Source organism: Salarias fasciatus, chromosome 9, assembly GCF_902148845.1.
Source record: "Salarias fasciatus chromosome 9, fSalaFa1.1, whole genome shotgun sequence".
Classification (NCBI taxonomy): Eukaryota; Metazoa; Chordata; class Actinopteri; order Blenniiformes; family Blenniidae; genus Salarias; species Salarias fasciatus.
Genome location: NC_043753.1, coordinates 25,740,114 through 25,768,071, shown reverse-complemented (window position 1 = coordinate 25,768,071; position 27,958 = coordinate 25,740,114). Strand labels below are relative to the sequence as shown.

The 27,958-nt window shown below is 53.8% G+C and overlaps 3 protein-coding genes across 3 annotated transcripts; 1 reads left to right on the top strand and 2 right to left on the bottom strand.

Annotated features, from left to right (window-relative positions):
- Positions 1–972: 972 nt before the first annotated feature.
- On the bottom strand, positions 973–2,040 carry mos (v-mos Moloney murine sarcoma viral oncogene homolog). The gene has a single exon (XM_030099561.1). The coding sequence runs from the start codon at positions 2,038–2,040 to the stop codon at positions 973–975; it is 1,068 nt and encodes a 355-aa protein (XP_029955421.1).
- An 8,538-nt stretch (positions 2,041–10,578) lies between these two features.
- Positions 10,579–19,838, bottom strand: plag1 (pleiomorphic adenoma gene 1). Its single transcript, XM_030099673.1, has 3 exons — positions 19,713–19,838; positions 11,981–12,337; positions 10,579–11,812 (listed from the first exon to the last, which is right to left on the bottom strand). Exons 2-3 carry the CDS (start codon positions 12,226–12,228, stop codon positions 10,678–10,680), a joined length of 1,383 nt encoding a protein of 460 aa, XP_029955533.1. The 5' UTR covers positions 12,229–12,337; positions 19,713–19,838; the 3' UTR covers positions 10,579–10,677.
- Positions 19,839–22,723: 2,885 nt separating this feature from the next.
- Positions 22,724–24,795, top strand: chchd7 (coiled-coil-helix-coiled-coil-helix domain containing 7). The gene is made up of 4 exons (XM_030099790.1): positions 22,724–22,915; positions 23,535–23,588; positions 24,130–24,228; positions 24,468–24,795. The coding sequence occupies exons 2-4, from the start codon at positions 23,541–23,543 to the stop codon at positions 24,570–24,572; spliced, it is 252 nt and encodes an 83-aa protein (XP_029955650.1). The 5' UTR covers positions 22,724–22,915; positions 23,535–23,540; the 3' UTR covers positions 24,573–24,795.
- The last annotated feature ends 3,163 nt before the right edge of the window (positions 24,796–27,958 follow it).

The following is a 27,958-nucleotide window of genomic DNA, read 5'->3' as shown; positions in this document are numbered from 1 at the left end:
CCGGTCCGGGGTCCACAGCCCCTCTGGACCGGCTCCCTGAAGCCGTCACTCACTTATATAGAAATGTGTGTTGTTTTTATTTTACATCCGAACCAGACGGTCTTCCCATAGGACCCTGATCTCCCAGGTTAAGGTGACGAATGTTCCGTCTGAAGTAAAGAGAGGTTGAATTGATCCAGTAAAATCAGAATGTCCTGCATGCTGCCTTTCACTCCAGCAGAGCGTTTCCAGTCTCCTGGCGCAGAGATAATAAAGAAACCTCTCAGAGAACAAGAGTTCGACTCATCTGCTTCGACTGACATTCTGCTATTTCAGGTGAGCTTTGAGAGCTGCTCCACACTGAGACCAGGAGAAAATCACATAAAACTCCAAAACGGATCAAGCAGCTGAAAAACTGCTGAAACAATAAAAACCGTCAGAAATGTGAACCAAACAAACTGCTTAAAGTGCTGTAAACGACTGCAGAGAAACAAAATAAGAGTTGGAATGTGAAACTGTGAAAACAGCTAGACGCCCTGAAAGGAAGAATGAAAGTTTACTCTTAAAAAAAAAAAAAAAAAAAAAAAGAATTAAAGAAAAGACCTCGTGAAGGCCTCCTGTTAGAAACAGCTGTAGTGGAGCTTGTTGTGAAGTCTTTACCGGTCTGGAAATGGCTCCTGGTCCCGGTCTAGGTTCAGATCCTCCCGGTCCTGGTTGTATTCTTATTCGTTTTATTTTATTGTAGTGTACCCACACAACTTCACACCGACACCCCAGCAGTTGAGTATAAAAATAATTTTAATGAAAGAAGTCATACTTTACATTTTACAACATGAAGCAGCAAATAAAAGTCTGGACCGGTTCAGAAGAACCTTTAAAACCGGGTCTGGGTGCTCCCTGTGGAGCAGAGTCAAACATCAGACACTTCAACTCAGTTCCATCCACCGGGCGGACTCGAGCCCTGGACCGTCCCACAGTGAGGCAGAGCCAGGTCTAGAGCGTCCCGCTGTCGTCCGGTCCCTGCTCCAGGTACCGGATCCGGAGCCGCTCCAGCAGCGCCAGCAGCTCCGGGGCTCCCGGTCTGTCCCGGGCCTCCGCGCTCCAGCAGCGGCGCAGCAGCGCGGCGCAGCTCCGGCCGCGCTCGGACCCGAAGGCCGGTCGGTCCAGCGGGGGCCGCAGCCGCTGCGCCACCACGGCGTACAGCACGCGCTGCCGGTCCCCGGCGTACGGCGGCTCGCGGGTGGCCAGCTGCCACAGCGTGATGCCGAAGGAGAAGACGTCGGCCCGGGACGACACCGCGTCGCCGCGCAGCAGCTCGGGCGCGCGGTGCGTGTACGTGCCGCACACGTGGCTGAGGTGCGCGCCGATGGCAGCGCGCTCGCGGCCGGGCTCCAGCTTCACGGAGCAGCCGAAGTCCACGAGCTTACAGGCGTCCCGCGCCGACAGCAGCACGTTGGCGGGCTTCACGTCCAGGTGCAGCACGCGGTGCGCGTGCAGGAAGTCCAGGCCGCGCGCGATGTCCGCGGCGTAGCGCAGCCAGCGGCGCGGCGGCAGCTCCTCCGGGCTTCCGTAGATCACCTGCTGCAGGTTGCTGCTGCCCACGAACTCCATCAGCACGGCCCCCAGGCTGCCCTCGTCCCCGAAGTCCGCGGGCACGCACGTGGTGGCTGCGAGGACGCGCACGATGTTGGGGTGGCTCAGGTGTGCAGCGTTCAGCTCGGCCCAGAAGCTCTGGCGGGACGCCAGCGCGTTCTTGGAGCACTTCTTGACGTTCTTCAGGGCCACGGTCCTCCCCAGGTACTCCGCCCGGTACACCGACCCGAAGCCCCCGGAGCCCACCGGCTGCAGCGCGCGCAGCTGCTTCCACTGGATCACCGACGACCAGGGGCGGCCGGAGGCTCTGCCGGGGAACCGCTGAGCCGGGACCTGCAGGGTCGCCCCGGGACCGGGGCTGGCAGCGGGACCGGGGCCGGGCTGGGCGAGCGGGCTGCTGCACGTGCCCAGCTCCACGGCCGGGTACAGGTCTCTGGGCAGCAGGCGGCTGGGGATCGGGGACGGCATCGTGCACGGAGTGCGCGCGTGTAGCCGTCCAACTCACACAAACAGAAACAGGTGCTGCTGAAGACACATTATTCACACACACACACACACACACACACACACACACACTGTGCAGTCAGCTACCAGAGACCCAGCATGGTCACATTTTGGGGGAGATTATTGTAGAAAACCAGAAGTCTGGAAGAACTGTGAAGAGGGGGCTGAGAGGGGGCTGAGAGGGGGCTGCTCTCCAGGGCGGGGCTGCTGGTGGAGGTGGAGGAGCTGCTGATGGAGGTGGTGATGGAGGAGGTGACGGTGTCGTCTTCCGGACTGACTGCACGTGGAGGGAAAGTGAAGGAGGGCTCTGCACTGTTCACGTCTGATTATTAAAGCTGATGTTACAAACGGCTCACCTCGTTCTCTTCAACTGCGCATGCGCTCGATTTCTTCCCTGGCTGAGCTGTGTTTGGCTGGAAATGTCACGTGAGCCCTGAAGTTGCCTTCAGGCTTGTTTTTTTTTTCTATTTTATTAAACCAAGGCAACATCAACAGTCGTACAAAGAGGTACGAAAAGTAACACAAGAAGTCATACAGGATAGAAAGAAAAGAGCAAATAAAATAAAACTAATAAAATAAAAGGGGTCTGTCCACATGGATGTCCGATGGGTTAGGGGTTGTCCATGAGTTTGATATCTTCAATCATGTTAAAAAGTTTCACCACAGTCCGTTTTTTCACATGTTTCAATGATGAGAAGAATAGAGACATTTCTTTATGAAACACAATAAAAACAGGTTTAGATTTTAGAAATCTGCCTTTGTGTATGAAACATTTTCCTAGTATTACAATGACATTCACTAACGTGTCTGCCTTCAGGCTGAACTGTCCGGCAGACTGAGGCAGACTGATCCCAACCACGACCAGCATCAGCATCGGCCTGCTCTGGGAGGAACGATCCACACAGGGACGGAGTGTCGTCAGTACGACACACACACACACACACACACGAGTGTGTGACTGCCCATCTGTCTTCTGCCTGTCTGTCCCTCTCTGTCCTCTGAACAGTCAGACTGGTCTGAAGCTGCAGCTCAGCTCTACCGCCCCCTGCTGGGCACCGTGCGGCACGTCCTCTGGGTTCACTGGGTTCACAGCAACGGTTCAACTCAGTTCGGCGCGCGCGCGCGTGTGTGGTCCAGGCCTGGTGTTCTCAGGGTTCTTCCTCTCTGCATCAGAGTGAACACACACGGTGGATAGCTCACTCGCTTCACCAAGACCTGGTCTGGTCTTTCTGTGTGGAGTTTGCATGTTCTCCCAGTGTGTGGGTTTGCTCCAGGTCGATTTTGAAATGAAGATGGCAGCAAGATACAGAACAGCATCTCTTCAGCAGTGTGAAACTCCAGCACGGGCGGTAAGGTGACAGGTCGCCGCCGTCTTTACACACACCTCTGCAGCATCATGCCACAGTGACACCTCGTGCTGTAAAATGTAACACAACTCATCTCCCCGTGAAAGAACACTGCATACTGGAAAACAACAGCAGCAAAATCAGCGTCAGTGCCACTCCCTCAGCCTCATCAGGTTCATCCAGCTGCTGAGCAGAAGCTGGAACTGGAGCAGTGGAACCATTAATGGGACTTGAGACGTACGACTTGTCTTCACAGATGTCACACTCGCGACGGCCCCTGTAGAGAGAAACAATGGGTCCAAACTCCTTTCAGCTGAGTGGTGGAGAACCTTGGAATGCTGCTCACTGTGCACACTCCTCCATGGCCGAACAGAACCAGAACCAGAACCAGAAGTTTCCCATGTTAGTGCAAACCCTTCTCAGAAACAGCAGAAAACAAGCCGGCATGGCACGACTGAGGCCAGCACTACAGCTCACTCAGGCGATGTTTGGTGAGAACAATCCCTCCATGACTCAGTTTGTGATCCCTGCATGTCTTGGTGAGACCGGTGCAGTGAGGCCTGTCCCTCTGAGGATGGAGCAGCGACTGACGGTTCACCGCCCATCTTGTCGTGTGGAGTCAGCAGGTTGCTTCCTGGTTTTCTTGAGGAAGGCCAGCCTTTTGCTATTTGTGAGCGCGGGGCAGAAGGCTCAGGGCGGGGTAGAGCAGGCAGCTGAGTTTTTGGCGTACTGGTTCCACAGCTGGGTCAGTTTCACCTTCTGAACCAAGTTAAGCGCAGAACCAGTGTGAGGAGTAGCCGTGCTGGGAGCTAGCCGGAGGAGCAAGCAGCTCAGCAGGGGGAGGAGCAGCTGATGTCCAGAGCAGCCCGGAGGTCTCTTCCTGTGAGAGGGGGGGGGGTGGAGTGGACAGGTGGCAGCTGGAGCTCCTGGACTGCTGGACCTGCAGCAGGTCCGGTGGGAAGGCGCTGGACTGGTTCTGCAGATGCTGCAGCAGACCAGGAGTCTGCGACCTGCTCAGTGACAGGATGCAGACGGCCGGTCTCTGGAGAAGTGTCCCATGTGGAAGCTTCACATGGCGACACTGACGGTGTGAGATGAACGACAAACAGGAGAGAAACGTCCTGCTTTGTGGAGGGAGAGGCTGCAGGGCGGTGGGCTTCACGGTGTTGGTCCGATCCCGCTGAGAGGGTGCAGTCCCGGCGCTTTGCGGCTTCTCTGAACTGTGGAGGATCTTTGTAGAAGCAGGCCGGTGAGGCTGAGCAGCATCAGCTGACATGTCGCCGCTGAAGACGTGTCTTTAGCGAGCTGAACAGCAGGTCTCACTCCAGCAACAGCCTCTCTCTGACGTTAGGATGCATCAGGTGTTCAGTCGTCATTCCTCGTACTGCAGCAACACACTAAGTAAATGTCTCATGAGGCGTTGGTGCTCGTTTTCTGGATGTGTGTCTCCATAGCAACACTCAGTTCGTGTTAAAGTGCCTCTCCAAAGCAGCCACAGCATCACGGAACCTGTTCCTGGAGAACAGTCGCTGCTCCTCGGTTCCGAGGCCGCGGTACCCGTTGTGTCGATAAGGAGCATCTCGTTATTGAGAACCTCATCCCAGGTCAGAGGGCATCGCCAGTTCTCCTGGGACAGACGGGAACTCCTTCATTCATTCAGGGTGAAGAGAGAACCGCAGCAGGTTCCCTCGCCGCCATCTTTAGACACTCTTCTGCATTTCCACAGCATCATGACAGCGACACCTTGTGCTGTAAAATACAAATGTAACTAAGTACAACACACCCCCCCTTGAAAAGTACCAAATACAGAGAAACACGTTTATTTTTTGTCGAACAGATCTGTCATGCTCACTCAGCCTCTATGGTCTGCTTTGCTGCTCGCTCTCCCTCCCTCTCTCTCTCTCTCTCTCTCTCTCTCTCTCTCTCCTGCAGGTGAGCAGGCTGTGTGGGCGTTCATCAGCTGACTGGGGTCACCTGTTCGGGGAGAGTCCTGGTCTGCTCCAGCTGCTCCTCTGGCTGCAGCCCCCCTCCGACGCCGGGCCGTTCAACTCCTCAGTCACTTTCTACCGGAGTGTCTTCATGGCCCTCTGTCCAGACTGCTTCTGACCCCGTTTCCTCTCTGCTTCAGCTGGGACCGCCTCGGTCCACCCCTCACCTGCCACCTGCTCACCTGGCTGCCCTGGACTCGGCTTCCGGACCGTATCTCCGCCTGCTGCTGGAGAAGCAGCACCTCGTTTCCCCGCCTCAGCCCTCGGACCCGGGCCTCGGACCCGGGCCTCGGACCCGGGGCTCGGACCCGGGGCTCGGACCCGGGGCTCGGACCCGGGCCTCGGACCCGGGCCTCGGACCCGGGGCTCGGACCCGGGGCTCGGACCCGGGACTCGGACCCGGCCCTCGGACTCGGACTTTCCGTTTGCCTCTGATTAAATGAACCAGTCCAACTCGTCTTCTGCTTCTGTTTGCCGTCTGCGCCTGAGCCTCACATCGGGACGGCCACACCGAAGACAAACGTCTTTCTTGAGTCAAAAGTCCAAATATTTGAGACAAAAATCTAGATTTTTTTTGTGGTGAAAATGACACAAAAGTCAAATACTGAGAAAAAAGACAATTCTGAGAAATAGATCGTTTTTTTGGTAAAATTCTAAATATCTGAGGAAACAGTAAACATACTGTAAAAAAATCTGAGACAGAAAGTCTCAGTCTGAATCGTTTGTAGCAACTCTGAATAAAGTGAGGATGTTTAGTTTGTCCGTCATCTTCAGGATCATGTGTGTCTCGTCAGGTCAAAGGTCAGCGGGAGCCTGGAGTGGGCGTGGCGAGCGTGCACAGTGACCAGCAGGGAGGCGGAGTGTGGTTGGATCCTTCTCTGGTTTATTGAACGTTCAGTACATCGTAAAACACTGGAGTTGTCGCCTGTAGCTCTTCTCTCTCATAGCAGCAAGTATGTGAGTAAAATCAGGTTATTCTGCCCGGTAATAAATAATCGGCTTCTTTGGAAGATGTCAATGTTCGTTTTTTAAAAACAACAACGCATAAAAGCTGTTTAAGTGATCTACTTTGCGTATATTCATACAAAAATACAACAGTAGTTTGTGTAGTACATTATTGAGAGTTTGAAACGAGTCGCTGGAATGAAGTCGGTCTGAAGCTCGTCCTCCGCGGACCGCCGTCCAGGATGAGCGGCCCGTCCGTCAGACGCCACAAAGTCACAGTACGGTAACAATACATGGAGCTATATAGTACGACCGGGCGAACGCTGTACAGAGGATACACCCGGGATCTAGAAGGAGGTCTGTAGCACCGTCAGGAGCTTCGAAGTGTGTTAGCAGCTTGATCCAGAGCCAAACATACTGCAGTGTTTCTCACAGACACATTCAATAAAGTTCACTGTACCACTGAGGCTGCTCCGCCTCCTGCGCCCCTCCTCCACACGCCTCCCTCACAGTCAGCGCGTTGACGCACCAGAGGTCTGCAGGACCCAGCATCCACCCAGAAACTGGTCTGCAAGGTCCAGCATCCACCCAGAAACCAGAGGTCTGCAGGACCCAGCATCCACCCAGAAACTGGTCTGCAGGACCCAGCATCCACCCAGAAACCAGAGGTCTGCAGGACCCAGCATCCACCCAGAAACTGGTCTGCAGGACCCAGCATCCACCCAGAAACCAGAGGTCTGCAGGACCCAGCATCCACCCAGAAACTGGTCTGCAAGGTCCAGCATCCACCCAGAAACCAGAGGTCTGCAGGACCCAGCATCCACCCAGAAACTGGTCTGCAGGACCCAGCATCCACCCAGAAACTGGTCTGCAGGACCCAGCATCCACCCAGAAACTGGTCTGCAGGACCCAGCATCCACCCAGAAACTGGTCTGCAGGACCCAGCATCCACCCAGGGAGGTGGAGCTGCAGGATGAGGATCCTTCTCCTGTTCTTCATGACCTTGGGTGTTGTCGTCAGCTGTTTTCTGTTTTTCCCTTTTTATTGAGCCACATCTGTTCTCCATGTCTTACCTTTGTAAAAATATATATATATTTATGGTTTTACTGACTTCACCTCTCTGACTGACAGAAACATGTTTTAAGAAATCAGTCCTGTTGGTCAGCAGTTTTCCCTTTTTAGTCGCTTCTAACGAAGTTGATCTGACCGCTGCCTGTTTCAGGTATTCAGCTTATTTCAGGGCAGTTTTAGTTTTACCAGGTTTTTTTTCCTTCCACACTCCTTTGTTTCACTTTTCTCTGGGTTTACTTGTTTTAACTGTTAATTCAATGTTCACTGACATTTCTCCTGCAGTCGTTCTGTTTTCCAGCTTCATTCATTCATTCATTCATTCACTCGTTGATTCTCGGCTCATGCGGTCCCTGGAGGCTCGGCGGCCCGGTCTGCAGACCTCTGGTGGGTGTTTTGGCTGAGGCAGCCGCGTGGTGTTGGTGGAGGAGAGGCCAGGGGGACGGGAGAACTGTCTGACTCCCAGACATCAGGAGAATGAAATCCACAAAGCAGGACGACCGTCTGCTCTCACCTAAACCAGCGGCTGAAGAACGACTAAGGCCTGTGTCTAAAGGTTTTCAGACACAGAACACTTGTGCAAGTAAAGCAAATGACACTTTGATAGGAAAACACTGTCAAAATGGTACCTGTAAAAATAGAACATTTTATAATGTATTTACATGTTATTGTTCTCTAGACGAGCTAAATATATCATTTATACATTTGTAATAAAGGTTTAAAACAAAATGTACTGGAGAAAATAAAGGCATTCGATTTACAGAAAGTGCTATGATTACAAAAACTGGAAATAAAAAATTGTGGCTTCCTAACGTCTTGTAAAACCACAAACCTTCACAAGATAAAAACACCAAACTTCCATAAACGCTCTGAAACATTCATCTCTACGTTCCAGCCCAGCGTCCCGCTCCGGCGGGGCGGGGCTCTCTGGCGGGGCGGGGCTCTCCGGCGGGGCGGGGCTCTCCGGCGGGGGCGGGGCTCTCCCGCGAGGGCGGGGCTCTCCAGGTGTGTGAGGTAAAGGAGGGAAACACTCTGGGTACCGGGCAGGGGTCAGGTCCTGGGGTCCTGACCCGCCGGGGTCCACAAGCAAGTGACCCAGCAGCTGACCTCACCCCCGACCCCCCCGACCCCCCGACCCCCCGACCCCCCCGACCCGGGGTCCTTCAGCCTCACCAGGTCTGACTGGAGCACCAGGCTGGAGACATCAGGACCTGATCTGAACACTCAGAGGTCACTCAGAGGTCACTCAGAGGTCACTCAGGGGTCACTCTCAGGTGATCTGTCTGATTTCAGGTTAATGTTGGAAAAAGCAGCAGTTTTCAGCTTCACTGCTCAGTCTGGGTCTGGCTGTCACGATGCAGACCAGCTTTGGGCTGCGGGCCGTATGTTTAACCCCCTGACTCAGCAGGTGCTTGTGCACCATCAGGTGGAGGAAGAAACCAAGGCAGCAGGGCCTGGACTGAGTGTGCACCGACACACTGCTGCCGGGTTTGAACTGCGACCCTGGTGGAGCAGAGCTGAAGCTGAGCTCAGTCATGGGGTCCCAAACTGAGGTCTGCGGTCCCAGTGGAGGCCGCAGCAGCTGCAGTGACGACAGCATTGAACATGAGAAGTGTCAGGGAGTGAGCAGATCGGACCGCCGTGGCGAGCACTCCCCTCACTCCCCTCACTCCCGGGTGCTTCTGCTGAAGGTTGAGAACTTCACAGTCTCACTCCGGGTTCTAGCAGCCTCTTGAAATGCCGGGACGAGAGACGCTGCACGTCCTCTGCCTTCTGACGCTCAGACAGTGAGCCTGCTGAGGCGGAACATGAAGACTCTTGGATGAACTACGCTGGAAAAGAGACCCGACTGGGTCCAGCCCCAACCCCAACCCGGACCCTGGTCCTGTTTGGGTCTGGGGGCTGCAAGTCTCCACCAATCAAAGCAGAGGACGATACAGGCAGTGAGACGTCAACATGCACAACATACACGTCTCCGAAGACTGAGCTGGGACGTCTCCACATGTCCCACCAATCACATCTGTCTGAATGCACCAAGCCCCGCCCACCAGGTAGGGGTGAGTGAGTGGTGATGGAGGAGGAGACAGAGGACAGCCTGGACGAAGAGGACCTCCACCCTGAAGACAGACAGACAGACAGACAGACAGACAGGAGGTCCAGAACTGTCTGACGTCAGAGCTCTGGACCGTCTTGTTGTGTCCTGCTGGGCCTTGGGTAATGGGGGTATGGAGGGTAGGAGGGTACTGGGAGGGGTGGGGTTGGGGGGTAATGGGGGTATGGAGGGTAGGAGGGTACTGGGAGGGGTGGGGTTGGGGGGTAATGGGGGTATGGAGGGTAGGAGGGTACTGGGAGGGGTGGGGTTGGGGGGTAATGGGGGAAAGGGGGTATCGATGATACTGGGGGGGTACTGGGGGATAATGGAGGGTACTGGGGGGGTACTGGCTGATGGAGTAATAAAATGTGATGTTGTCACCGGGACATGTGTTCCTCCTCAGGAACAGTCAGTGTTCCTTCATGTCGGGAGGGTTCTAGGGTTCTACCCTCTCATGCTTTCATGGACCTGGACTGTCCAATCAGTGAAGAGCTGCAAACTCCACCTGGTACATGTACTGATTTACTGCAGGAGCTTATGTCTGGAACACACACACACACACACACACACACACACACACACACACACACACACACACACACACACACGGAGTTTAGATTGTGTATGAAGTCTCCGTCCCGTCTGAGCTCTGGGCTAACAGCTGCTACCCCCCTCTGGGCGCCGGGCTTCAGTCTTCTGAACCAGCTGCATGTGGAGCATGTTGACGTCCTGATGACGGCAGGTTTGAGACCACCATGAAAACTAAACACGTCAGCCCGACTGGAATCTCAACCAATCTGCAAGAGTTCGTAAAACCTGCTGACATGAACCAGTAAACCCACTTTGAACGTGGAAAACAATTCTATACACAGAAACAGTCTAATGAAACCTTCCTATGAGAAGAGATGGTGGTGGTGTGTGTGTGTGTGTGTGTGTGTGTGTCTGTCTATGTGTCTCTGTCTCTGTGTCTCAGTGAGTCTTTGTCTCAGGCTGTCTCTGTCTCTGTCCCTCGGTCCCTGTGTCTCTGTCCCGGTGTGTCTGTCCCTGTGTCTCTGTCCCGGTGTGTCTGTCCCTGTGTCTCTGTCCCTGTGTGTCTGTCCCTGTGTGTCTGTCCCTGTGTGTCTGTCCCGGTGTGTCTGTCCCGGTGTCCCGGCGGTGTGTCTCACTGGAAGGCCTGGTGGAAGCGGGGCAGGGTGGTGGGGGCGCTCAGGCTGGACATGAAGGAGGGGGGCAGGCCCTGCAGCGGACTCTGTGCGGCCTCGGGGCCCGGGGGGGCCGGGGGGGCCGGGGGGGGCAGCTGGACCAGCGGGGGGGTTTCTTCGCTGAGTGGGAAGGAGACGCCGTGTCCCCCGCCCCCCCCCACCTGACTGTACGGAGGCCCGTTCAGAGGCAGGAAGTTGAACAGCTGGGAGAAGTCCATCAGAGAGTCGCCGGCAGCAGCCGTTTTGGGCGGGGAGGATTCCGCGCCGCCGCCGCCGCCGTCCTCCAGCGCGCTCACCTGAGGCACCAGGTGGAGCTTGGAGGAGAGCTGATCCGGGGCGGCGGAGGACGAGGAGGGCCCGGCGCCCTGCAGCTCCATCAGGTAGGTCTCCAGTTCTCCCTTCAGGTTCTGGTCCCGCTCCTGGGGGGCGGGGAATGAGGTAAAGTGGGGGCCCAGGGGGTACTTGAGGGAGAAGGGGTGCGCGGGGGCGGGGAAGGGCTCGGCGTCCAGGACGGGGCCGCCGTACAGCATCCCCGGCAGCTCGCCCTTGACGGCGCCGGACGCCGGGTCGTAGACGGCGGGCTCCAGCGGGTCGGCCGGCTCGGTCTTCACCCTCAGCAGCTCGCGGGCGTGGCTCTTCTTCACGTGGCGCGTCAGGTGGTCCTTCCTGCCGAAGCGCTGGGCGCAGTACTGACACAGGAAGTCCTTGCGCCCGGTGTGCACCACCATGTGGCGCCGCACGTCTTTGCGGGTGTAGAAGCGGCGCTCGCAATGCTCGCAGCGGTGCTTCTTCTCTTTGGCCCCCCCAGAGGACTTGCCGGCGTGCGTCTTGAGGTGTTCCAGGAGGACGCCCGTGCTGGGGAACGGCTGCAGGCACACCTGGCAGGTGAGGTCGCCGCTGTTGGCGGCGTGCAGGGCGAGGTGGCGCTTGAAGCCCAGCTTGGTGTTGTAGCTCTTCCCACACTCCTGGCAGGCGAAGGCCTCTTTGTACGGGTCGTGGGTGTGCAGGTGGTTCTTTAAGTGATCCTTGCGGTGGAACATTTTCTCACAGTATGAACACTTGTGGTTTTTCTCGGGCGAGTGCGTTGCCATATGCCTTGGAAGACAGACACATTCAGTGAGCGGTCGGCACATCGGAGCAGGCATGCGTCACACACACCAGCACTCAACATCACAGCAGTTTCACCAACACACACACTATTAGCAAGAGAGCGAGAGAAGGGCGGCGGGCGGCAGCCTGCTGGGAGCAGCTGCTCGTCCGTACCGTAGCAGCTTGTATTTGGAGACGAAGGCCTTGGTGCAGTCGGGGTGGGAGCAGCGGTAGGGCCGCTCTCCGGTGTGCGAGTACGAGTGCACCTTCAGCTTCTCCAGGCTGTTGAAGGCTTTCTGGCACTCCTGGCAGGGGAAGTTCTTCTTGGGCTTCCCTTCGGCTCGTCGGCGCCGCCCCGTGGATGGTGCGAGCTTGGCTCTCTCCAGGACGTGGTCGCGGTGGCCCTGGGTTCCCGTGGCCATGGCAGCCTACGGCAGAGCGGCTACATGGACAGCAGCGCGAGGCCCGGCGAGGACTGACAGGAGGACTGGGTCCAGTCTGAAGAGCTCAGCAGCGCCCGGAGTCCGGACTCTGTGGACAGAGCAGCGCCAACATCAGCTGGATGGTTCCTGAACACAACACGAGTCCTAACAGCAGCTCAGGTCACATCCACTGTGCACCAGAGGTGACAAACACATGGCCCGTGGACCCAGTCCAGACCGGCTCAGTCAGTCAATCGTAAGATAACTTTTCATGGATAGAATATTGATGGTTGCTAGGCTTTCTGATAGACTGCGTTCATTCATGCTTGACAGACAAATAGCTAATAATGTGAGCCGCTCCATGCTGAACCAATCACGTGGCTGGGCCTAGCAGGTATCTACGACCCTCTGCACCATCCCCACAATACGGCAAGCCAATGATAATGAGAGCAGCTCCACGCCGAGTCAACGGTGTGGCTGAAACGGTACTTAGCAGACCAGACGGTAGCAGCTGGAGGAGACACGTCCTCCCCCGTCCGTCCGGCGATGCCCAATCCCGAACCAGCACCCAAACCCCAGAGCTAAGCTAACAGTCTGCGGCCACGCTAACAGCTTCGAACGACCCCCAAACCCAAACAGCACCAGACAGGACATGTTCCCGTGCCCACCACAGGAACACCGACAGAACGGGACGAGCAGAGTGGGACAGGGGGCCGTCCCAGCAGGGGGACACGGCTGACAACAGCAAAGAAAAACAAACAGGTCAGCATTGTTGCATGTCATGTTTAATATATATTCCTTATTTTCCTTGATATCTGGACACATTCGCTTTTAGTTTGCCGCCGTCTGCCTGATGCCTCTGTTGCTCCTGGAGACATGACTCCAGGTATTCTGGGTAATCCTGCACACATGTAGGTATGTTTATGTGAGAAGGCATTTACCAAGCTGCTCATCCTTAATACTTTGATGTTTGAGGGATATATAACCCCCCCCCATGTTCTGCAGAGGCCTGAGCCCCCTCAGTCAGATCATCACCAGGAGTGGATCCGGGAACCAGTTCCACGGTGGAACAATCGTCAGCCACCTCCTCTACGTAGACGACATCAAGCTGTACACCAGGAGTGAGCCGGACATGGACCTCCGGAGGGTGAGACAGGTCCTGAGCAGTCAGCTGGATACAGGAATCAAATCCAGGACATAAACATGTCTGTCCTACCAGTAATCAGATTACCCAGCTGGTATAATATCCTGGACTCTGGAAGAGATGAGAGCTACCGGCATCAAGACAAGGAACCTCCTCGCAATGCAGGAGGGTTCTACCCCAAGTCCAGGTCCTGAGGCTGGAGGCCGAGGACTGGGGAGGGTCAAAGGTCAAAGCCAGCATCCAGGAGGAAACATCCTCCCTCCAGGAACACATCCAGAACATGACCCAGTGAGAACCTGCTCAGTGAATGCCTCAGACAGTGGAACCCCGAGAGAACCAGGAGCCAGAGGAGGATCATGGGAGGACAAACCCCTACAAACAGAAGAGGCAGGACTGAAAGAACAGAGGCTCTGATAGAACAGGCCCTAAACACCAGATCACTAGAACCCGAGGTGGATCACACTAGACCAGACCCCAGAACCATCAACCCAGACCAGATCCTGAGGAACTTCAAGATCCAGACGGACTAACTGCTGACGGAGGATCAGCCTGACCTAGTTGTGGAGGAGAACCAGGGGAACCAGGAGAACCAGGAGAACCAGCAGAACCAGGAGCAGAGAGCAGTAGTGAGGGTGTATCAACCCCAGTGACAGAACATCAGGAAGGAGGAACAGGAACCTCTGGAGAACCACCAAGGACTGAAGAGCAGCTGGAGGAGATGAGGGCTGTGGAGGCAGCAGTGGTCCAGGAGTGATGGGGGGAGGGGCAGGAACCCCCCAGCTGGAGGCATGGCTCCAGGAAAGACCAGGACCACATCTGAGATCTCTGTCCAGAAGACCAGTGCTAGAACAGCTGAGATCCTGCAGAACCCTCCAGCTCCCAGGCCTCTGGTAGATCCTGCAGAACCCTCCAGCTCCCAGGACTCTGGTAGATCCTGCAGAACCCTCCAGCTCCCAGGCCTCTGGTAGATCCTGCAGAACCCTCCAGCTCCCAGGACTCTGGTAGATCCTGCAGAACCCTCCAGCTCCCAGGACTCTGGTAGATCCTGCAGAACCCTCCAGCTCCCAGGCCTCTGGCAGATCCTGCAGAACCCTCCAGCTCCAGGCCTCTGGTAGATCCTGCAGAACCCTCCAGCTCCCAGGACTCTGGTAGATCCTACAGAACCCTCCAGCTCCCAGGACTCTGGTAGATCCTGCAGAACCCTCCAGCTCCCAGGCCTCTGGTAGATCCTGCAGAACCCTCCAGCTCCCAGGACTCTGGTAGATCCTGCAGAACCCTCCAGCTCCCAGGACTCTGGTAGATCCTGCAGAACCCTCCAGCTCCCAGGACTCTGGTAGATCCTGCAGAACCCTCCAGCTCCCAGGACTCTGGTAGATTCTGCAGAACCCTCCAGCTCCCAGGCCTCTGGCAGATCCTGCAGAACCCTCCAGCTCCAGGCCTCTGGCAGATCCTGCAGAACCCTCCAGCTCCAGGCCTCTGGTAGATCCTGCAGAACCCTCCAGCTCCCAGGACTCTGGTAGATCCTGCAGAACCCTCCAGCTCCCAGGACTCTGGTAGATCCTGCAGAACCCTCCAGCTCCCAGGCCTCTGGTAGATCCTGCAGAACCCTCCAGCTCCCAGGACTCTGGTAGAGGACCCCAGAGACACGGCCCAGGCAGGGAGCGAACACAGGTTCATGTATACCTTCTGTTACATTCAAATCTCACTGAAGAGCAACAGGAATTATTTTCCAGTGAAATGGACTGATATGAAACACATTACTGCGACGAGACATTTGTCCCCTTATGTCCAGCATTAAGCCAGCATTCAAATCCATCATCATCATCATCATCATCGTCATCATTATCATCATCATCATCATCGTTATCATCGTCATCATCGTCATCATCGTCATCATCATTTTTATCATCATCATCATCATCATCACCACCATCATCCATCATCATCATCATGATTACATCACCATTATCATCATCATCATCCAACCCCCGGGCCCACAGGTCTGGGGTTTGGACCGGCTGTGGTTTGGGGGGGTGCACACCTGTCTGCAGCAGTGGGGTTTGGGGGTGGGGGCGGCGGTTGTGGGTGGCGGGGGGGCCTGGATGTGGGGTTCGGTGTTCCCTTGCCTTCTGGGGGGGTCTCCCACAGGACATGACGGTTGGATGACATGGGAATGTGAGTGTGCTTGGGGTAGGGTTGACTCTGTGTGTGCGTGCGTGCATGTGTGTGTGTGTGTGTGTGTGTGTGTGTGTGTGTGTGTGTGTGTGTGTGTGTGTGTGTGTGTGTGTGTGTGTGTGTGTGTACGTGCTTGCTAGCGTGTGTGTGTGTGTGTGAGTGTGTCAGAATGTGGGTGTGTTTGGTTTAGGGATGAGTAGTTGTGTGTGTGTGTGTGTGTGTGAGAGTGTGTGTGTGTGCATGCGTGTGTGTGTGTGTCAGTGTGAGTGAGTGGGTGTAAGTGTTGGGTTGGGGCGGGGGGGAGTGAGGTGGGAGAGGACAGGGTGGACGGGGGGTGTGTGATGCCCTGGATCTCGGGGTGCGTGGCCGGAGCGCTGGGGGGGGTACTGGCCTGGGGTGGGTAGCCGCCCGTGTGGGCCGGTTCTCCTGGGGGGGTCATGGCCCTCCGCCTGTGTGGGGGGTCGGCTCTTGGGCTCTTGGGCCTTGGGCTCTCGGCTCTGACCGGCTCCTGCCGGTCGTGGCTCCGCGGGGCCCGGGCCCCGGGACCGCCGGGGTCCCCGGCCGGGGCTTTCCTCTGCCCCATGTCTGAACCGGAGCGGGGGCGTCTGCCTGGGGGGGCGGCTTGGATCCGGGCTATGGGATGACCGCCGGCTGTCTGGGCTCTGAGGGCCTCTCTGGCCTGCTTCTGGCCTTCTCAGGGGTCAGAGGTCATATATGCATTATCACGATCACCATCATATTTGCATGATCACGCTGATCTTTAATCACTCTTCACATACTCGGTTACCTTGTCTTCTTGTGGTGGTTAGACTAATGGTGATCTGTAGTAGCCCTCTCTTGATGCACGCCCCGAGTTTACTGCTAGTTACTACTAGTTACTGCTAGTTACTACTAGTTACTAGTCTGTTCACTACTATGGTTCGTCAGGGGGAAAAAAAAATTATTATATACGTATATGAATATGTATGGTTCTGTCAGTTTTTGTGTTGGTTGTCGGCTCTGTTTTGGTGTTGTCTAGATTGGGGTTTGGGATGGTTCTTGGTTGCGTGTGGTGCGTCGACAACACTGTTTTGCATTTGTTGTGAATTTGTACATAGGTTGTGCCCCCCCCCCTTCTCCCTCTCTCTATCTTTCTCTTATTCTGTCCCTGCTCTCTGAGCGTTTCCGTCCCGGTCCTGTCCTCAGCCATGCTGGATGCCAGTTTTAAATAAAGGCAGCAGCAGGAGGAGATTCAGTCTCGTCCTGCTGCTGACAGTAAAATCTGTTCGGATAGTAAAAGGCTACAATCATACAATATTGCACGCCCCAGCTGCTGAACCGGACAAGGGGAAAAAAATAAAAAAATCATCATCATGCAACATTGTTATCACCATCATCACCATCACCATCATCATCACCGTAATCCATCATCATCACCACCATCACCATCAGTATCATCATCTTTACCATCATCATCCATCATCATCATCATTCACAATCCATCATTATCATTGCATCACCATCATCATCCTTCATCATCATCATCATCACCATTTTCAGGGAACTCAATGTCTCTCATACTGACTCCATACAGTGTCAGTGACAGGAGAATGAGTCTCATGCTGGAAATCTTCTATTTCTGAAGAAGCACTGCCAGGATTTCAATCAGATATTTACAGGTCCGACACCCACAGGTCCAGAACAGACCAACATCCACAGGTCCAGAACAGACATCCACAGGTCCAGAACAGACAAACATCCACAGGTCCAGAACAGACAAACATCCACAGGTCCAGAACAGACAAACATCCACAGGTCCAGAACAGACATCTACAGGTCCAGAACAGACCAACATCCACAGGTCCAGAACAGACATCTACAGGTCCAGAACAGACAAACATCCACAGGTCCAGAACAGACATCCACAGGTCCAGAACAGACCAACATCCACAGGTCCAGAACAGACATCCACAGGTCCAGAACAGACAAACATCCACAGGTCCAGAACAGACATCTACAGGTCCAGAACAGACAAACATCCACAGGTCCAGAACAGACATCCACAGGTCCAGAACAGACCAACATCCACAGGTCCAGAACAGACATCCACAGGTCCAGAACAGACAAACATTCACAGGTCCAGAACAGACAAACATTCACAGGTCCAGAACAGACATCCACAGGTCCAGAACAGACAAACATTCACAGGTCCAGAACAGACAAACATTCACAGGTCCAGAACAGACATCCACAGGTCCAGAACAGACAAACATTCACAGGTCCAGAACAGACAAACATTCACAGGTCCAGAACAGACATCCACAGGTCCAGAACAGACATTCACAGGTCCAGAACAGACATCCACAGGTCCAGAACAGACATCCACAGGTCCAGAACAGACAAACATCCACAGGTCCAGAACAGACAGACATCCACAGGTCCAGAACAGACATCCACAGGTCCAGAACAGACAAACATCCACAGGTCCAGAACAGACATCCACAGGTCCAGAACAGACAAACATCCACAGGTCCAGAACAGACATCCACAGGTCCAGAACAGACAAACATCCACAGGTCCAGAACAGACAGACATCCACAGGTCCAGAACAGACATCCACAGGTCCAGAACAGACATCCACAGGTCCAGAACAGACAAACATCCACAGGTCCAGAACAGACATCCACAGGTCCAGAACAGACATCCACAGGTCCAGAACAGACAAACATCCACAGGTCCAGAACAGACAAACATCCACAGGTCCAGAACAGACATCCACAGGTCCAGAACAGACATGTCCTGAAAATATCTCCTAAAGCAGCTTCAAGTCAGACTGACTTTTAGCTCCTCAACCAGAGATCTGATCCATCCTCAGGTCTGAGCTACAGATACACACACCTGTAAAACCTCTGAAACCTCCGCAGGACCACAAAGCCAGCTCACATGTACTTCAACATCACCAACCGACGTCAAAATATCCACTATAGAGGAGATGTAGATTCACTAGAGCAGCTATAGAGTCACTAGAGGAGCTGTGGAGCTGCTATAGAGCTGCTGTACAGTCACTATAGAGGAGCTGTAGAGTCACTATAGAGGAGCTGTAGAGTCACTAGAGGAGCTGTAGAGTCACTATAGAGGAGCTGTAGAGTCACTATAGAGGAGCTGTAGAGTCACTATAGAGATGCAGAGTCACATTAGGCTGCATAGCTGCAGATTTCAGACTTTCTCACTCAAACAGTGTGATTTACATTGTAATTATTTGAATTTTTACTCCATTCAACTGTCCTCTGCACCACTTTATCACTGGAGCCAATCCCAGCTTAACTGATCTACCCTGGACAGGTGAGGACAGGTGAGGACAGGTGAGGACAGGTCTCCATCACAGGAAAAACAGGCAGACAGAGACCACACACTCATATTCACTGTGGGGACACTGTGTAATTATTAGTGGAAAATAAAGATGGCATTTATTTGACATATTTGCAGACTGTAGTGCAGACAACATTGGACAGACTGGGCCCGCGGGCCATAGGTTGAATCCCTCATGGTGGAGCAGTTGTAATGAGACTATCAGCGACCTGCAGCAGCTTCACTCCACACACCCTCAACCCCAGCTCCAGCCGCTCCCTCCTCCAGGACGCTGTCAGTGGATCTGAAGCCACCTCACACTCATATGTCACCGTGGTCAATACCCCACACACACACACACACACACACACACACACACACACACACACACACACACACACACACACACACACACACACGGCGCTATGAGCCTGTAATGTGTGTGTAAAGAGATGCTGGGTCGATAGGAACATGTTAACGGTGCTGCTGATCAGTGTCAGTGTGAAAGAGAAGAACACACACCGCAGTAAACTTGACACTTCCAGTGCGCGTGTTTGTGCCGCGGCTCGCGCTCCGCCGCAGTTCTAATATTAAAGAAATAAACTTTAACTTTCCGCGTGCTGCGGCTCGTCAATGTTCACGGACGAGCACTGACACACTCATATCAGCACATACACTATTTCTTCCAAACATGTCGGGACTTTTCTGTGCGCTCCGGAGCTGGGTACTGATTAACACAAACTTTTTCCCCAGCTCACCCCCCTCTCATAATTTAAATAACCCCGATATTTTAATTCAACTACTGGCTCACCGCTTCTTTAATTTACACCAAACTTACCCCGGACGCTTTAACATCCTTTCTGTTGACTTTTTCTTCACTTTCAGCTCTTTTCTGAATTTTTAATAATTTTTTTCTCATATTTTTTGCTAGACGCGGCGGGCCTGAAAATTGTTTGCTTTCTCCTCTTTCGAGCAGCCATTGTGTATGCGCTGCGATGCAACCGCACTAGGGCTAAGCCCCGCCCCCCGGCCGTGCAGCCCGGGGCGCGCGGAGCGGCCAGAGAGAGCCCGGTCTGCCTGGAACCCACCGGGAGCTCCGGGTCCGCTCCGCACTGCGCGGTCGTGGACTTGGTGGACATTCTGTCTCTCTGTAAATCTTTAATTTCACTGTTTCAGGACCGCAGGAAGCCTAACTTGTATGTCCGTCAATTCTATTGGCTCGGCAGTCTGTCGGTCTGTGTCCCGGGCTGCCATTGGCTGATGGAGCTGTCGCTCAGCCTGACGGAGTGGATGATTTTCCTGGTGCGCCGTTACTGAACGGAGTGCATTCACAGGAGTGTGTTCACCGGGAGTGTGTTGTTGGAGTGTGTTCACTGGGACTGCGTTCACAGGAGTGTGTCCCTGGAGTGTATTCACAGGAGTGTGTCCCTGGAGTGTATTCACAGGAGTGTGTTCACCGGGACTGTGTTGTTGGAGTGTATTCACAGGAGTGTGTCCCTGGAGTGTATTCACAGGAGTGTGTTCACCGGGACTGTGTTGTTGGAGTGTGTTCACTGGGACTGCGTTGTTGGAGTGTGTTCACAGGAGTGTGTCCCTGGAGTGTATTCACAGGAGTGTATTCATCGGGAGTGCGTTCACCTGAGTGTGTTTGCAGGAGTGTGTTCACTGGGAGTGCATTCACAGGAGTGTGTTGTTGAAGTGTGTTCACTAGGAGTGCGTTCACAGGAGTGTGTTCATCGGAAGTGTGTTGCTGGAGTGTATTAACAGGAGTGTGTTCAACAGGAGTGCATTCAACAGAAGTGTGTTCACTGAGAGTGTGTTGCTGGAGTGTATTCACTGCAGTGTATTTACAAAAATGTTTCCACAGGAGTGTTTTCACTAGGAGTGTGTTAATTTGGAATGTATTCACAGGAGTACATTCACTGTAGTGTGTTGACAGGAGTGTTCACAGGAGTGTGTTGCTGGAGTGTATTCACAAGAGTGTGCATGGAGCATGTTCACCGGCAATGTGCTCATTGGGAATGTATTCAGAGTAGTGTGTTCATGGGAGTGTGTTACTGAAGTGTATTTACAGGAGTGTATTCAGAGAAGTCTGTTACTTTTGAGTGTGTTCACCAGAGTGCGTTATTAGAGTGTGTTCCCTGGAGTGTGTTATCAGAGTGTGTTCACAGGAGTGTGTTACTGGGAGTATGTTCACCCACAATGTGTTAACTGGGAATGTATTCACAGTAGTGTGTTCACGGGAGTGTGTTACAGGGGTTTTCACAGGTGGATGTTACTGGAGTGTGTTCACAGGGAGTGTGTTCACTGAAGTGTGTTGACAGTAGTGTGTTACTGGAGTGTATTTACAGGAGTGTATTCACAGAAGTCTGTTTCTTGAGTGTGTTCACAGGACTGTGTTACAGGAGTGTGTGTTATAGGAGTGTGTTACAGGAGTGTATTCACATAAGTGTGACCACCAGTCAGCAGCTCTGACTGTTGTCCACGGGAGGTGTCATGTCAACATGACGGCCATCTTGGATGGGTCTCCTCCCTCCTCATCAGCTCTTCATCCCTCACTGAGTCTTCAGGACAGTCCCTCCTGGTTCTCTCAGCTGTGCTGATCTTCCTGCACTGTTCACATTAAAATGAGTGAAGAGCCGTCGGTCAGACTGAGTGTGTAAGCCACTGGTATGTGAGGAGAGAGTGTGGTGCCCTATGGAGGGGTGGACTGGGCAGGCCGGGGGGTGGTGGGCCCTGGGTCCGGGTCCCTCTGCTGCCCCCGTCTGTCCTCGCCTTCCCTCGTGGAGGTTCTCTGGCTGTGGTTGATTAAAAGAACCTCATCAATAGAAGTGAATGGAGACGACCCGTCCAAGATGGCAGTCACGCTGATGGATGGCAGAGACTGTACCTCTGTTGGTCTATGATTCTACCACTATATGTCTCTTATTCTATTACTGTATGGCCATGATTCCATTTCCGTAAGGCTATGATTCTACCCATGTAGGTCTATTTTTCCAGGTTGCACATCTAATGGTCTACTTCTACATATGTTAGGTCTACCTTTCTAACTGCATATATCTACAAGATTCCACCCTCTACATTGTGGTGATCAGTTTACTCATAATTCACTATGGACTGTGGGATGGGGGGAACGTTTATCTAAACGCCCGGACTGTTTTGAGGTGGCTCTCATTCATTCTCACGTGTTCAGAGTTCCGTGGTGGAGAATAAAGCCTGGAGTTCTGTGTTGAACACGCCGCCTCCAACTCTCGTTCTTCAGCTTTACAACATACTGTATCTCTGATTCTACCACTAATGTCAACTGTTTTGAGTCTATATGACTACATTTCTATCTGCGTGTCTATTATTTTATTTCTATATATCTATTCTACTCCTACATGTGTATAATTCTAACTTAATATATGAATGATTCTTTATTCTGATGGCTCTACCTGTACATGGCTATATCTCTAACTCTGTATGTGTGATTCTGCATCTATGTGTCTATGATTTTACCAACTGATTCTGCCTTTATATATCTATGATTCAAACTTTGCGTCTATGATTCTACCTCTATTTTACTACGATGCTTCCTCCGTGTGTCTATGACGCTACATCTATGTGTCTGTCACTCTACCGCTCCGTGATTCTACTTCTATGTACATAATTCTTCCTCTACATGTTTAAAATTCTGTTTCTATTTGTCCGTGTGTGTGTGTGTGTGTGTGTGTGTGTGTGTGTGTGTGTGTGTGTGTGTGTGTGTGTGTGTGTGTGTGTGTGCGTGCTTCTCGCTCTGTGTGTCTATGATTCCTGGTCTGTAGGTCTGTGTTTCCCTCCAGACGTCTCTGTGCTTCCGGCGCGGTGCCGCAGTGTGTTGTGGGTTAGCTGCAGCTGTTAGCTTGCGTTAGCCTCGCTCTGGCTTCGCTCCGTTAGCTCAGCTAGCCGCGTTAGCCTGTTAGCTCCCCGCAGTAACAGGCAGGATCATGTAAACACAGCCCGGGCTCTGCCTCACGCGCTCCTCTGAGGACAGCTCGAGTCTCTGCCTGCCCTCCAGTGACGGTAGGCGCTCATTCACCCCAGCGAACAACTGCCCCCCACGTGGGGACATCCAGGAAGGTGACTTTGGTCCAGCATGGGGGGCAGGGACACTGCACTCCAGCCTGAAGGACTGAGCTGCTCCGGCTCTGCTCCGGCTCTGTGGAGCTGCGGCGGACCGCTCAGCTGTCCTCCAGCCGGGAGTGAGGGACACTTTTATAATGATGTGGTAGTTTTTAGAACGTCTGATGCTTTTTGAATGAAACCTCGCTGTAAAGCTGCACCCCTCAGAGGAGGTCAGAGGTCAGAGGTCACGAGCCTCAGCCTGCTGGGACCCGGGCTCTGCGGGGTTTACACTGTTGGCTTCCAGAATGTATGACAGGTTTCAGACTGCTTGCTGTAGTTTCAGAATCTCTGTCAGTTCTCAGAATGTTTAACAGTTTTTATTTATGTGTGGAGTTTGAGGGCCGCTCTGAACAGCCTCTCATAGTTCACTCCACTTATCCGCCCGTCACCCTGTGTGTCGGGGTGAGGGTGGTCAGTACCCGATGGGGGTCAGGAGTGCTGCTCTCACTCTTTCCTAGGTTCTAGAGGTCATGTGACGTTCCTCTGGAGAACCTCAACCTGTCTGTTCTCCTCACAGGTTCAGATGAGTGCCAGAAAGGTCCGAGACCAGGACATCAACCCCTGCATCGAGGTGTGCTGCCTCACTCCCCCTCGCTCCACCTCACCCTCACTCCCCCTCGCTCCACCTCACCCTCACTCCCCTCACTCCACCTCACCCCCCCTCGCTCCACCTCACCCTCACTCCCCTCACTCCACCTCCCCCTCACTCCCCCTCGCTCCACCTCACCCTCACTCCCCTCACTCCACCTCCCCCTCACCCCCCCTCGCTCCACCTCACCCTCACTCCCCTCACTCCACCTCCCCCTCACTCCCCCTCGCTCCACCTCACCCTCACTCCCCTCACTCCACCTCCCCCTCACTCCCCCTCGCTCCACCTCACCCTCACTCCACCTTCACCCTCACTCCCTCTCACTCCACCTCACCCTCACTCCCTTTCACTCCGCCTCACCCTCACTCCCTCTCACTCCAGGTTCACCCTCACTCCATCTCACTCCTAACTCCTCTCCCTCCCACTCCCCTGGTCTGGTCTCACTCCCTCTCACTCCAGCCTCCCCCTCACTCCCCCTGAGTCTAGCCTCACTCCTGTCTCACCCCATGCCTCTGTCCTCCAGGAGAGTGATGCGTCCCAGAAGTGCCTGGACGCCTACAACTACGATAAGAGCATGTGCTCCGCCTTCTTCCTGAGATACAGGAACTGTAGGAAATACTGGGTGAGTGTTCCTCGCCTCCTCTGTCAGAGTCTGGGTTTGATTCTCATTCAAAGTCCCGTCACCACCGTCTCACTCCGTCTCACTCTGTCTCACTCCGTCTCACTCCTGCTGCCGTCAGTTCTCTGGAACAGGAAGCTCATTTTCACTGGATCTCATTAAACACAGCGCAGCGCAGATATGGGAATGATTTAACCTGTGTGTGTGTGTGTGTGTGTGTGTGTGTGTGTGTGGGCGCGCAGCACAGTGTCATGGTGCAGCGGAGGAGAGACGGGATCCGTCCAGAGATGCCGTCGGCTGCAGAGAGACTGGAGATGCTGGCTGCTCTGGGAGGGAAGCCGTACTGACACCAAGGACAGGACCCGCCCTGACCCCCCTGCTGGGGCTCTGGGGGGGTCTGGAGCTCTGGGGGGGTCTGGAGTTCTGGGGGGGATGTCTGCAGCTCTGGGTGGTTTGGAGCTCCGGGGGGGTCTGGAGCTCTGGGGGGGTCCGGAGGTGGTCTGAATGGAAGTGGACTGTTGATGTATTTTTGTTGTTTGTTGGAAATAAAGACGTCCTGAGTCTGTTGGATCCTGATGGTCCAGAGGTTCTTATTCGCTCTGCTGTCCCTCAGCAACAAGTCCACACTGAAGTCCGAACCAGTCCCTGCAGCCTCCAGACCAGCACGGCGGGGATGTGGAGCTACACTCCAGGCCTCGAGGGCCGCCGGCCTGCCTTCAGACGCCCTCAGTCTAACGTTGGGAGGCTTCATAAAGATGAATGCAAGGCCTTCCTCGCAATCAGGTGTGCCACAACAGCGAGAGACCCGAAACCTCCAGGACTCCGGCCCTCGAGGACCGGCGTTGACCGTCTAGTGTAGAGCCTGGGTTCACTGCCCCATTCCTCAGACCAGCCGCTTTCCAGCATCAGGAAGTCCCGCCTCCTCTGGCCTCGCCGGTGTCCAGGACCTGCAGCAAGACCAGCAGCTCCTGCACAGATGGACACGTCTCACTGCCCTGTGTGGCACCAGCAGCTCCATTCAGCGTGCCTTGCCCAAGAGTTCACGGTGAGGACAGGAAGTCAGATCCAGAGGTCCATGGCTGGCGTCCATGTGAGCAGCAGGAGGTGCGCTGTCACTGGTGGCGTCCACAGCCACAGGACGGACAGCGGCCAGCGTGGACAAGACCATCAAGAGGAATCGAACCAAATACCAGGAGCTGGTAGACGAGGCTGGAGACCAGGGACACAGAAGGACTGTCAGGTAAGGACTGGAGCACCAGGAGGAGCCGGAGGACAGAGCAGTGGACAAACTGGGACAGGCTGGGGTCTGATCCGCCCTGTCTGGACACCTGGACACAGCTGTCTGCTGTCAAAAGACCTGGACCACCCGATGAGCCAGGCTCCATCTCACATGAGGAATCCCAACTCATTCCAGAGAGTTTTCTAAACTACAGTATGTTGTATATAGTGCATAAAGTGCATTTAGTATTTCAAGTGTTTATTACCTGTATAGTGTATAAAGTTAAAGTAACACAAGAGAAATATGTCCTCCATCCCCAGTGGAAGTGCTTGGTTCTTATATTTACAGTGTTCAAAGTGTCTATTCAATGAATCGTGTGTGAAGTGAATATACTGTCCAGTGTACATAGTGACTAGAGTGTGTCCCTGGGCTGCTGTCCTCTGAGGCTGTCCGTTCAAACCTGAGGTGAGAGGAGTTTCTGGGGTTCATCAAATCCAAACAGATAAAGAAGAAAGCAGAAGAAACGAAGCAGTGAAGAGTAATGGATTACTTTGTTCTGTCTGCTGTGCTCCACTGCAGCTAGCTCGCTGCTAACAGGCTAGCTTTGAGCTCCACTTCTCCAAACTGAGGTAAGTTTTTATGTTCATCCTCCCAGGACGTGCTCATGTTTGTTCCACTCACTGCAGAAGCAGTGAGCATTACCCAGCTTCCCCGTGGCCTGTCTCTACAGACATACCGGAGCAGATCCAGGCTCCAGGGTCACAGATTAAACTTCATGGCTGTGATCAGAATCACTGCTGGATAAGATCCTGTCAGTCTTTACTGAGTGTGTCCTGCTGTAAATAAACCAGTGGACAAAGCCTGGCTGTTGGGAAGACTTGACTTGTATTCTGGAGTTAAGAGGACGTCCCTGAAGAGCAGCTGGTGCTGGAGTGAGACCTGTCCTCTGCTTCCTGTCCTCTGTCACTGCAGCGGTCTGAGGCCAGTCCAGAGAAGAATCCACAGCCCGACGCGTAAAGTATGTAAAATTTATTTATATAGTGCTTTGCACAGACGTGTCACAAAGTGCTTCATAGTGTAAAAATCACAAAAAAACTATAAATAAATAAATAACTAAATAAATAAATAAATTCACAGTACATACGAGCAAGGGGATAAGAAATCATATAGACAGTATGTTACTGCCAAGACATCGCTGACTGGTCTAGAAAGCCTCCTGAACTCCTGTCAGGCTGACCGCTGAGTTCAGGGTCAGTATCTCTGACAGCAGTACTAATCCAGCCCAGGAGTGACAGAGGCTCGGAAGAGTCTGGCAGCGTCCCCGAGTCTCTGTTCCTGATCGCAGAGCGTTCCAGTTCTGAGTCCTGAGTCCAGCTGTGGCCGTCAGACCTGCAGCAGCTTCGCCATGGACCAGGAAGAGCTCCTCTGCCGGTCCTTTGGGTGAGTCCATGTGACGGAGTGTGATGGAGTGTGTTCCACCTGTTCCTGACAGACCTCTGGTCTCCTGGGCCTGGCCCTGGTTCCTCTGTTCTCCTGGGGCCGGCCCTGGTTCCTCTGGTCTCCCGGGGCCGGCCCAGGTTCCTCTGGTCTCCCGGGGCCGGCCCAGGTTCCTCTGGTCTCCCGGGGCCGGCCCTGGTTCCTCTGGTCTCCCGGGGCCGGCCCTGGTTCCTCTGGTCTCCCGGGGCCTGGCCCTGGTTCCTCTGGTCTCCCGGGGCCGGCCCTGGTTCCTCTGGTCTCCCGGGGCCTGGCCCTGGTATCCTGGTATCCTGCTCCTGATCTTGATCCTGATCAGGGACTTCATGTTTAATCCGTCTTTTATATGCAGTTATTGCACAGTCCAGATTCTCCTGGTCCTGGTCCTGGTTCCAGTCCAGATTCTCCTGGTCCTGGTCCTGGTTCCAGTCCAGATTCTCCTGGTCCTGGTCCTAGTTCCAGTCCAGATCCTCCTGGTCCTGGTAGTTTGAGTTGACAGCCTAATGACAATCTAACTTGGTGTTCTGTCCATATGAATGTCTGGGTTCTCCAGTGTGAATGTTCAGAGTGTGTGGTTCTCCGTGTTCTCCAGTGTGTTGTTCTCTGTTGTTTCATCATAAAAACAACCAACAGCACCGACTAGTGGAGCAACATGAAAACTACATAGTTTCCAGCGTTTCGGTGTAAATAGACATGGTTTTCGATGCGATGTGTGGATGTGGAACTTTTCTGAAATGAAAATGCAAAAACGATGTGTTTCCACGTGTAAACGAGGCCTTTGACTCCAGAACCAGTGGGGTCCTGGTCCCTGGAGGACTGGCTAAACTCCACACTGAGGTGCCTTAAAAAAAAAAAAAAAAAAAAAAAAAAAAAAGTCCTCATGCTGCAGGTAAACAGACACTGACCAATCAGATCAGTGAATGCAGCGAGTTGCAGCCAATGAGAAGCAGAGCAGGGCGAGTCTTAGCTTCATCATCCTACAGAGAACAATCCAGCCACTGCGGAGTGGTGCATCATGGGAGGTGTGGAGGTGAGTGTATG